The following is an 11,493-nucleotide window of genomic DNA, read 5'->3' on the forward strand; positions in this document are numbered from 1 at the left end:
AATGACAGAAGAATGAGCCATTGTAAGCTTATAGAGGCAAACATATGCTAATAATGTGAGTATGTCAGGGCAATACAGGGCATGTATGTGGAGCCAGACAATAATGAGGTCTGCAACAAGCATTTCAGATACATCAGGAATCAGCTCTGTGGCCATTTGTGTTTGCAGGGGTGATTGTCAGGCAGAAGTCTCTGTGGACTATTTTTGCAGATGGCATTGTGATCTGTAGTGAGAGTGGGGAGCAGGTGGAAGAGAGCCTGGAGAGGTTGAGGTATGCTCTTGAGAGAAGAATGTGCGTGAATGAGAGGGAAACAGGTATAACAGTGAAGGTAGATGGGTTTAAGCAGCAAAAGTTTACAAGATTCTAGCGGGTTCTCATATGGTGTATGGTTTGGAGACAGTGGATTTGATAAAAAGATTTTCACTGACAGTGACCAGGATGGACAAGATTAGAAATCAGTATATCAGAGAGACGGCTCAGGTTGAGCAGTTTGAAGACAAAGGTTTGGTGTGATAGAGGCGGATGCTATGGATGGGGTAACATGAAGGGAACACATGAAACAAGAAGAAGAGGACCATGATATTTCTCAGTTATATTTCTCCTGTTTTCCCTCACAGATGTTTCACTATTTCTTTCACTTGAGTTAAACACGATTCTATTTGCGTTTAACTCCATTTCCCGACACGCACTTGTGCTTGAGCGCAAGCGCAGATGGGTTTATTTGGTATACAGGCAGCCGGAAGCTATACTGTGAAATAAACGGAACGGGATAGTACTTGGTAAAGTTTCTCGCCTTTTGTGTTTTGCCTGATTAAACATAATGCAGCGGTTAGCAAATATAGTTTACCATCTGTAGCTAACTGTGTATCAGATGTTGGTTTTTGTTTGGACGGATCTTCGGTTTTTATCGCTACTGATAGGCTGGCTAACCAGCTAGCTTAGCAGGATGGCAGCTAGCTGAACTGTCGTTAGCATATGGGGCCCTACGTTCACAGGAGGGCAGCTCTCTGTGACAGTTTGATTGTAAATTCATCGAAGATACAGAAACGAACCTTGCCATTTAAACAAATGAGCAGATAATAAGTAGCCAGCTGTTCTAACGTCATTTTTAAGGAACCCAGCAGAAAATGGTGATTTAATTTGCCCAAAGCGAAGGAAGATTAAAAGAGAGTCAGGCTTGAATAATCTGTTTGCAACCAGAGTTAATTTAGGATACTTTAAAGGAACATGTGGCTGCTTATTTTCTTGAAAAACGTGAATTCATTGCACCCTAAATAAATTTCTGTTATGTATTGTTGTCCATCATCTAGGAGATGTTAAACATAGTTTTCATACCTGTATATTTTTCATCAGTTGTCTGTCTTCAAACGATCATTTTGTCAGACCAGGTTAGTTGTAGACTAGCTTCCAGAGTAGGTTTGCCAGCTTCAGCTTGGTCTTTACTATTGAACTATGTGTAGCTTTTATTTGTTTCAGTCTTAGTCTTTTATATATGTAATATGATGGGTATTTGTAAGTAGCTCTGATAAGACCAACACAACACTGATGAATCATCTAAACATCAGTCTTTAAAAAAAAAACCCAAACACTTGCGCTGAAGCCTCCTCATGTTTCTTCAGAATTGACTAAATTAGGGGGGGGAAAATAACCTTGACATTTCCTGTGTGCACTTATTTTCTTTTATCTCCTTTTATAGATACTCATGACTGGTTTAAGATTAAAGTTTCATTTCTTATTTTATAGCCCAGTTACCTAACATGTTTCTTTTTCACATCTAGTTTTAGTTAACTATAATAATCATGATGTTCAGCCTACAAAACCTTAGAATCAATAGGTGCAGTCACGTAATTTAACTCACTTCCTTAAACATGTGGAAGTACTCAGCACTTCCTTTTTCTGTTTACCGTCCACAGTGCGGACAGCCATTGGGCTGTTTCAGGTAGCTGTCTGCATACAGCCCATCACATGATTTACAGTAATGTGAGATGATGAGCTTCAGATAAGTCACTGTGTCTCTGACTGGTGAGGTGATCGTTTGGTTTTTTCCTACTCCAGCTGTCTGGATTGATATGTTGGATGCGGGATTGTTTGAATGACAGAAGCCCCATCTGGTGGGTGGACATTACTGGTGCAGTTGCATTTTTTTAGGGATTATCATCGTACTGTTTAGAAACAAAGGAAGACAACACAGGAAAGAGTTCCAGCTTGTTTTACTGTTCTGCTACCTTAACATCTAAAGATCGGTTACAGATCGTGATTATTTTACATACATTCTCTCATCTGTCTGCAAAGTCTTATGTTAAACATGTTTAACTTTAAGCGGTAAATTGTGTTATAACTATGTTGTTCGCTTTAACAACTTGATCTTTGTTTTTGGTGGTAGACATACTTCTCTGACAATGATTGGATTCTGTTTTGAGTTTATCTGCCTTGCTGTGAAAGCATATTTCTATCGTTGCAGTGTGCTCTAACATAGAAAATTAAGCTCTGTTATACCGAACAGGTTGTAAAAGACAGCATACGGTATCCACAGGATATATCTAAGTCACTGGTCCTGAGATTAAACTACAACATTAACAAATGAGCTAAGTGCTCTAGTCTGATTATATGGCTGAAAAGGTGCACAATTACTGATGTTTTTGTAGAAAAGATTTTTGAACAATGAGTTGAAACACTGGTTTGAGTCAGAATTTTGTACTTCTGCCCACTGCAGGTGTGATGGAGGGGTGACGTGTGAATCAGAGGAGTGATTAGGCCAAAGCAGCCATGACCGAGTGCTTCCTGCCTCCCAGTAGCAGCCCCGCAGAGCAGCGCAGGGCCGAGCACCCCGGGGGCGTGGCCCGCACCCCGAGCTCTGAGGAAATCAGCCCCACCAAATTCCCCGGGCTGTACCGCACCGGGGAACCATCGCCGCCTCACGATGGACATCACCACGAGCCTCCCGACGCCTACGTCTCCGACGATGACAAAGAGCACAGCAAGAAGAAGAACAAGTTCAAGAAGAAGGAGAAAAGGAGTAAGATGCTTTTTTTGGGAAACATGGATTGAGGGAGGGAAGGACAGTATAGCACAAGTGAACTATTTGAGATTGCAGGCTTATTTTTGACTCTGAAAATAGCACTTTGAAAAAGTTTTTTAGCACCAGGTGATCTAAATATGTATACCTGTGTAGAAAAAAAAAACAGTTTTCTTGGATGTGGAAATATGATAATCTGGTTCTTCTAAAACCTTTTACTTTTCCAGGCATTACCTGAAAAAACGTGCACATGAGAACCCATATGTTAGATCTAACATCTAAACTTTAGCTCCCTAACACAAAGTGTGACTGAAGTCCAGTCTTGGGAACAAAGAACTTAATTGTTTGCTGACTTCAAAGAGAGTGAGTGTGTACACTGAGGACATTCTAATCTAAACTCCAGTAGTGAGAACTTCCCTCTTATCGTCTCCTGCTGTGTGCTATGTGGGAAAAGGCGACTTCAGACAGTATCGAGTTCTGATTAGACATAAACTCTGATGTTGTCCAGAGTTTACATAAAAGGCCTCGTGTTTCCACGTAACGGTAGCCAAGCAGGGTGGCCAGAGTTTACTGAGTATATCCAACTCTGCAGTATAGATTGTGTTATCACCACTATCGCTGTGTTTGCTTGTGCTTGAGTTATCATGCAATAAACTGTAGTAGCACCTTAATTCTAATTGCATTGTAGTATTATGGCAACCAACAGAGTACACTGTACAGTTGAAAGAAAAAGGTGCTTTTATAGTGGGTGCTAAACTGTGACACCCATCTCTCAAAATACTTCACAATACCTTTTTTTCACTTACTTTGTGTTTATACACCACTTTCCCTTTAATGATTAGTTCTTATTATCGCCTGCTCTATTCCGCAGTGTTTTTCTTTTTTTGTTCTGTCTCCTCCTCACCTGCAAATGGTAATGGCAGATGGCCCCACCCCTCCCTGAGCCTGGTTCTGCTGCAGGTTTCTTCCTGTTAAAAGGGAGTTTTTTCTTCCCACTTTTGCCAAGTTCTTGCTTAAAGGAGGTTGTTTGAGTTATCTATATTATTGTGGGGTTTCTGCCTTACATTATAAAGTGCCTTGAGATGATTGGCAACATATAAATAAAGTTGAATTGAGACCAAGAGGTTAAAACAGTGAGATAAACGGAAAATACTGACAACAGTAGAACACAACAGGACACACATTTATAATCAGACTTGGGCTGGTTTATGAAATAAGGACGATTTTATAGCTTTGCAACCATTTCCAAACAACCAGGAAATGAAGTCTGGTAATAAAAAGCTGTCAGATGTTGTTCTCACAGGCGCAGCAGGACAGGTTTTACATAATAGAAATCACTACAAACCCTATAATCTAGTTTAATTGAGCCAAAGATTAGATTACATTTTCAAAAACATTCCAACATTTTTTTTAATATATGTTTTAGAGGGCGGCACATGGCTGTGTTATTCATCAACAAGGAGAAAAATGTAGAATATTTCAAACCTTGTATTTTAACAACTGGGAGCTACCGAGGGAGCTAAAGGTCACATCAGTACTAATGAGGCGAGCTACTCCCACGTTTCCATCCTGATGGCTGCAGTGGTGTGAAATGTTCCTCTGCTGGGGATGTTTTTCACCGTCGTCCACTTTTTTGTCATGATTTTTCCATGCCTGGATTTAGCTCCTACACCAGGATATGGTGAGAGAGAGGAAGAGATGGACAGATTCAGCACACACCCACTGAACCCAGTGAAGGTGTGTCTCAGGCAGCGGTGTGATACACAGAGCCCATTCTTGGGGAAACCCAGCGTAGATAAAATTAGGAGGTTGAAAGTGACAAGGGGCCCCTCGCTATCACTTTAAAAAAAGCTTAGAGTGAGCTGTTCTGGAGAGGAGCGTTGTAAGGTGCAGTGGGAGCTATGCTAAATCAGTGGCTGACCTCTTTTCCTAGTCCTCATTCTCCCCCTCCTCTGCTATCTTCTCTCTCTCACCCGTTTCTCTTCCTCTTTCTGTTTCGCTGCTATCATAGTTCGGTTATAGGACGGAGATTAGAAAACAGAGGTGCTACTCCCTCGAGATCTAACCTGATTTCTGCCTCTTCTACTCTTTATTTACTTTCACAGCGGAAGGATACGCCGCCTTCCAGGAGGACAGCTCGGCAGACGAAGCAGAGAGCCCGTCCAAAATGAAGCGCTCCAAGGGAATCCACGTGTTCAAGAAGCCGAGCTTCTCCAAGAAGAAAGAAAAGGATTTTAAGGTGAAAGAGAAGGGTCCCAAAGAGGACAAAGCCAAGGATAAGAAGTCAAAGGACCTGACAGCTGCAGATGTGGTGAAACAGTGGAAGGAGAAGAAGAAGAAGAAGAAACCAGCCACAGAGGCAGAACCGGTCCCAGTGGAGACCCCCACCTTCAGGCCCATCTTTGGAGCCCCGCTGGCTGAAGCTATCAAGAGGACAGCTCTGTATGATGGCATCCAGCTACCAGCCATCTTTAGAGAGTGTGTGGACTACATTGAAAATTATGGGATGAAGTGTGAGGGCATCTACCGGGTTTCAGGTATCAAACATTTTGATTCTACCTTCTTCCTTTTTTTTTTTTAAACAACGTCTCTGATTACTCACATTGGCTCTTTTTTTTCTTTCAGGTATGAAGTCCAAAGTAGATGAACTGAAAGCTGCGTATGACCGAGAGGAGTGCCCATGCCTGGAGGAGTATGACCCTCACACGGTCGCCAGCCTGCTGAAGCAGTACCTCCGCGAGCTGCCCGAAAACATACTCGGTCGAGACTTGGCCCAGTGGTTCGAGGATGCTTGCGGTCGGCAGGTCGAGGCCGAAAAGGTGACGGAGTTTCAGAGGCTGCTGACCGAAGTGCCGCTGGAGAGCCGACTGCTTCTGTCCTGGCTCGTCACACACATGGACCACGTCATTGCCAGGGAGGCAGAGACGAAGATGAATATTCAGAATATCTCCATCGTCCTTAACCCCACCATACAGGTCAGTGGGAAGGAGATCAATCAGTGAAAATGCAAATGCACCGTTACATGGGAAAGGGAAGAAATATGCAAGAAGATCATGAGCTGGGGCAGAGAACATCAATTTTCCAGCAACAGGCAAACTAAACATCAAATAATAATGTGGCGCTTTGGCTCAGGCTCAGATATAGCTAAAAAAAAAAAAAAACAACCCTCCCCCTAGCAACAAACCAGTGAAATTTTATTGGATCAAAGAGTCAGTTCATCTCTGAAACCCTGGCCCAGTTTAGTGAAGCTAATTTATTCCCATAGGGGACATCTCTGTTGGTGCTCCACTTATTCTGAACCAGCAGCAGCAGCCGCCACAACTCTGTTAAATAAATACTTCTCCCACTTAATGAGCACAGTCCAGGGCCAGTTTAATCAGGCTAAATAAACATGCAGGAATTTGTATTGTGGAGGAACTGGTGCAGATACAATTCAGCTTTGTGCTCGTTTCCCTCTGGTGATCCGTGTGCCTCCTTTCCAGATTGGGAATCGTGTCCTTTACATGTTCTTCACCCACGTGAAGGAGCTGTTTGGGGATGTAGTCTTGAAGCCAGTGGTGCGGCCACTCCGCTGGTCCAACATGGCGACGATGCCGGCTCTGCCCGAGACCCAGGAGAGCATCAAAGAGGAGATCAGACGGCAGGTGGGTTCGGTCCTGTGGCAACTAATGACTGCCTATTTTAGTGTTTGAACAAATGAGTTTAAAAAAAAAAAGTTTCTTCTTTTGCTTCATATCTTAATATCTGCTGCAAAAGGAAATTATTTTTTTTAATATAAGCAGATGATGATTTTCCCTTAAAGCAGGTTTTAAAATGTTACAACATAGTAATGCAGCTTTAAGGCCTTTTCTATTTATATTAAAGTGTCTTGTCAGCAGTACACATCTTTATCTTGGGTTTGTTTCTCAGTGTGCCAGAACTCACCTGTATATAAAAGAAAATGCCAGAAAACACGTCAGCTTCAGATGGTTTAGTCTGTCGATTTGAACCCCAGTCTCTTGGCTGAAGCTGTTTCTTTAACATTAAAAAATGTTCCTTCGTGGCCTGGATTTCCAAAACAATAAAACATCCCAGAGGAGGCTCACACATCTCAATCCCTCCTAGATCACCTAACTTAGAATATACTGAAAAGTTATTGTAGATTTTTTTGTCCTATGATGCTCAAATCATGTTAATTATCCATGGCAACTAACTTTATTTGTCATTTATAAGTGGTTATGCGTGAATCTCAGACTGCCCTTTTTAAAAAGATTATATGGTTTATTTTGCTACTTAATGCTTGGACTTTTTTATTCTCATATTGACTACGTTTTTAAATGTGCTTGGCTCCTCTACTTGTCTTGAGCGGATTGTTGTCATCAAGTAAATTTCAGCCAATATTTATGAAGGTATTTGTGTGTAGGAGTTCCTCCTGAACTGCCTGCACCGGGACCTGCAGGCAGGGGTGAAGGACTTGTCCAAAGAGGAGCGGCTCTGGGAGGTTCAGAGAATCCTGACCGCTCTGAAACGCAAACTGAGGGAGGCCAAACGTCAGGTAATCTGTCTATGTCAGTATTTATGTTTCTCTGGATACAATAGCTGTTCGTATACCCAGTAATACCAGTGAGGGTTTGAATTTCCACCTCTTCTGAGATGTATAGAAATTATAACCTTCATTAAGGTAGGAAACAGCAGTAAGATTGTTTCTTTAGTCTGTATTAAATTGAGCTGGGAGTCCTTAATAAACTATAATGTGGCCCTACACAGTAACAACAAAAAGGCAAATGCAGATGAATCGACCAAGATTAAAGCATTGTCTTGTTATTTCAACTAGAACTACTTTCTAACTGTGCTGTATGTGTCTGCTCTCCGTGGGGCTTTAGGAGTGCGAGAGTAAAATAGCCCAGGAGATAGCAAGCCTGTCAAAGGAAGACGTTTCTAAGGAGGAGATGACTGAGAATGAAGAGGAAGTCATCAACCTCCTTTTAGCACAGGTGAGTAATTCATAAAAACACATCGATCAACAGCTTGCCAAGAAAACCTTTAAACGTCTTCTCGTTCTCTCGATAATCAGGAGAATGAGATCCTGACGGAGCAGGAGGAGCTGATCTCTCTTGAGCAGGTGCTGCGTAGACAGATTGCTACTGAGAAGGAGGAAATCGAGAGGCTGCGGGCAGAGATTGCAGACATACAGAGGTAAAAGAGGACAGTGATTAAATATGAGGTGTGAACAAAGAGTTCCAGTGTTGGAAGTGTAAAATTTATAATCTATACCTGATGTAAAAGTGGTCAATGTCCCAGTCAGGTACATTTTCTTGCGGATCTTTAGATCATTTTCAGTGTGACTGCTGATTTCAGATCCCTCAGTGGATGTCTTGTTGTGTCCTTTGATTTGTGCGTGAAGGACCATATTGGGCTGTTTTCAGGACAACACTCTGGTACCATTGCATTGTGTGAACCCCTGTGAATGTCTCCTCATTAGCAGCAATACCCCTGATGACATTTGAGCCTGTTTGAGAGAAAAACATGATGTTTTCCCTTTGGTTTTATGGTCGAGCAGAAATGGTGCATTCGCTGTCCACTCAAGTCCAGGGATTGTCCGTCTGCCTGGAGTGAGCTCTGTTGCCAGATAGAGGCATTATACAAGTATGTGGCCCAACAGGTGTATGGGCTACTTGGGTCTATGGGCCACTCTTGCTTGTGCTGTTGTTGGTCCATCAGCCAGTCACAGAGGAGAGCAAAGTGATAACACACAAAGAGCTGAAGTGAAACAGAGTGCTAAAAGCAATGAAAAGTGTCCACTGCAGCCACTGCCTGTGCTTTTAATACTCTGTATTTTGATCTTTCAAGTTTTTTTCCCATTCCCAGTGAACTCCAGTATCCCTTCCTGCTCTATTCCAGCTCACCTGTGAACCAGTCAACATTCGGCAGCCACTTTAAGTCTTGCTTTAAGTTGCTTTAAGACCGTGTATGTGGTCGGACAAGTTTATGGGACCATGAAGTAAAACACGACATTAGATCCTAGCAGTAAGCCAGCATTGTGTTCCTCCGCAGTCGGCAGCAGGGTCGCAGCGAGACAGAGGAGTATTCATCAGACAGCGAAAGTGAGAGCGAGGATGAGGAAGAGCTGCAGATGATACTGGAAGATCTGCAGAAGCAAAACGAGGAACTAGAGGTGAGAAAGCATCCAGCCTCCACTACCTGTTGCGGTGGTCCTGCGGTGTTTGACAAAATTGTGGTTATTCGTATTCCAGAAGCTCAGCATGCTTTTGTTTCTGGTAATAGTGAAAGTATTGGCTGGAGTTTTACAGGATCTAACTCTGAATGTGTACTTTGTTGCCCTGAAGAACAAAAACACTCACCTGAACCAGGCCATCCACGAGGAGCAGGAGGCCATCTTGGAGCTCCGCGTTCAGCTTCGCCTCCTGCAGAGCCACAAGCTACAGCAGGAGTTGACCGCCCAGCCGCCAGCCGAGCAGGCTCCACCCACACAGCCGAGCCCGGAGGCCCGCAGCGATGAGCAAACCAAGCGCTCCGTTGCTGCCGTGGCTCCTACCGCCGATGCAGCTGCTGCCACCACCAACGGAAAGGCAGCTAAGGATCCATCAAAGCCTTCACCAAACAAAGACAAGAGAGACACCAACATGTGAGACCTCTGTGATGCTTTTGATGGTCGTCTGTGCTGGTGTTCGTCTCTACCGTGGGCCAGTTGTCCTGCAGCGTTGCTCGCTATCCTGCTGGAGATTTCACATTGCAGAGCTCATTAGTGACCGTGTCCACCAAGTGGCAGACAAGGAAAAACCTTTTATATCATCTTTGGTGTCCTAACCTTCTTTTTCACATCCTCATGCAAAAAAACCACCCTGAAAAAAACAAACAAATGCTAGGTTTAGCTGGTGTAGCAGACAACTGACTACCACTGTAAGAGACTAGCAGGGACCATGTTTTCAAATATGCCGTGCCAAGCCTGTATGAAGGAGGAAGGAAGGGGCAGGAAGGGGAAATGAAGGCAATGAGAGTAAGAGAGGGTAGATTGTAGATTATTTCTCACTGGTGAGCAAGTCAGGAAGCGATCACTAGACCACAAATGTCATCAGTCCCTGTCGCTCAGATTCATCCCTTACCTTGATGCAAATTTGACTTTTTCTTTTGGATAGAGACCACTGTGCCATAACTTGAGGATGCCCCAGAGAACCACTGATAACAAAAGCTTTTTGAATGATGAAGAATTTATGATTGGTCTATCTATATATTATATATTTAAGTAGTATTCTGAAGTACACAGATGACTATTCAAGAAGTACATTAATTTTAAGTTGCAGCTTTTTAGTAATATATAAATATACAAATAAATATATTGTAGAGTCTCTGGTTCGTTTTCTTTTTTTGAACGGCAGATTCATACAGAGAAGTGTTGCACCTCGCAACTAACCGGTGGATGAAAACACGAACAGCCAAATAACAAATGTGTGTTCATCGCTGCAAAACGCAGACAAACAGCTGGAGGCCACACTTTGCTCCGTAGTGCAGTCGTCTTCTCAGTTACCTTTGCCTGCGCTGCACTAACGAGGAAGAGCGGGAGATCATATTTGTCCAGTTTAATAAGGATGTAACAAGTCTGTGCTGATGATTTATTTTTTGCTTCCTATATGGGTGGAGACACTTTGTTTTGTACTCTTCATGTGTGGAGGTTTTCTTCAATCCTTTCATTTCACAGCTGATCCGTGTCTGCTGCAACCTAATGTCATTGTTCGATAATATTTAAGGCAGAGATGTGTCCTGATTTACTTTTTCTGTATATTATTGTAAAATTGCAAACATACTGTATTTTCAGCTCTTCGTGTTTTGTCTTCTTGTTGTTGTTTTCTTTTCTTTTTTTACCATTAATAACCTGTATGGAGTTACGCGAGTGCGACTGCCCTGCTTTGGTCACAGGCAAATCCATGCAATCTCATCTGGACTCCCGATTCCATGAAACTAGAACAGGCTCAGAAGCTTCTCGTGAGGTTATTTTCATATTGTTCTGAGCTTTTGTAGCTGATTGTTACAGACAGTAATGCTGTGAAGAATAAAGTGTCAGTCTAAAATAATTATCTCGCTGTCTCTTTTCCTCAAGTTTACCTTTTCACTCGACTATGTCTGGCTGGACATGTATTCCATATTTAGTACTTCTCATTTTCCATTACACAGTATCTGCCTAAATACAAACCTGAGCATCTCTGAGAGAATAGAAAGCTGGACTTTGACTCTGAAAACAAATTACTCAAGAGATAGTGGAGCCACCCAGCTTTTTTTCTTTTTTTCTTTTTTTGGTCAGGGCTTTAACTGGTTTCCGATTTGGAAACTAGGCTTGTCAAGTAGGACTAAAAAAACTAAGAGAACAACGGATGTTAGGAACTGTCTTTTCAAAATTAAAGCTTGACTTGAATTCACATAACATAATGACCATTTTCTCTTGGAAGGAAGCAATGGTTGTAATTTAAAAGAGTAGATTTAC

The 11,493-nt window shown here is 42.5% G+C and overlaps 1 protein-coding gene and 1 long non-coding RNA gene across 2 annotated transcripts; one reads left to right on the forward strand and one right to left on the reverse strand.

Moving 5' to 3' along the window:
• Window positions 1-697: 697 nt before the first annotated feature.
• On the forward strand, window positions 698-11,086 carry ralbp1 (ralA binding protein 1). Its single transcript, XM_085438072.1, has 10 exons — window positions 698-780; window positions 2,715-3,017; window positions 5,123-5,554; window positions 5,643-5,992; window positions 6,500-6,661; window positions 7,420-7,551; window positions 7,880-7,990; window positions 8,071-8,192; window positions 9,051-9,171; window positions 9,344-11,086. The coding sequence occupies exons 2-10, from the start codon at window positions 2,768-2,770 to the stop codon at window positions 9,644-9,646; spliced, it is 1,983 nt and encodes a 660-aa protein (XP_085294198.1). The 5' UTR covers window positions 698-780; window positions 2,715-2,767; the 3' UTR covers window positions 9,647-11,086.
• LOC146687380 (uncharacterized) lies at window positions 8,075-9,420 on the reverse strand. The gene is made up of 2 exons (XR_014916283.1): window positions 9,359-9,420; window positions 8,075-9,211 (listed from the first exon to the last, which is right to left on the reverse strand). It is a non-coding gene; the product is annotated as an uncharacterized LOC146687380 (long non-coding RNA).
• Window positions 11,087-11,493: the final 407 nt, after the last annotated feature.

This window comes from Copadichromis virginalis, linkage group LG18 (genome assembly GCF_057382275.1).
Source record: "Copadichromis virginalis isolate Kocher_CV1m ecotype Utaka linkage group LG18, C_Virginalis_male_GT1.1, whole genome shotgun sequence".
Classification (NCBI taxonomy): domain Eukaryota; kingdom Metazoa; phylum Chordata; class Actinopteri; order Cichliformes; family Cichlidae; genus Copadichromis; species Copadichromis virginalis.

Excerpts from the sequence above, each read along its gene's own strand:
- ralbp1 (XM_085438072.1), top strand. The coding sequence starts at position 2,768 with ATGACCGAGTGCTTCCTGCCTCCCAGTAGCAGCCCCGCAGAGCAGCGC. Across the intron at positions 3,018-5,122 it reads CAAGAAGAAGGAGAAAAGGA|CGGAAGGATACGCCGCCTTC; the intron begins GTAAGATGCTTT and ends TTACTTTCACAG. Across the intron at positions 5,993-6,499 it reads TCCTTAACCCCACCATACAG|ATTGGGAATCGTGTCCTTTA; the intron begins GTCAGTGGGAAG and ends CCTCCTTTCCAG.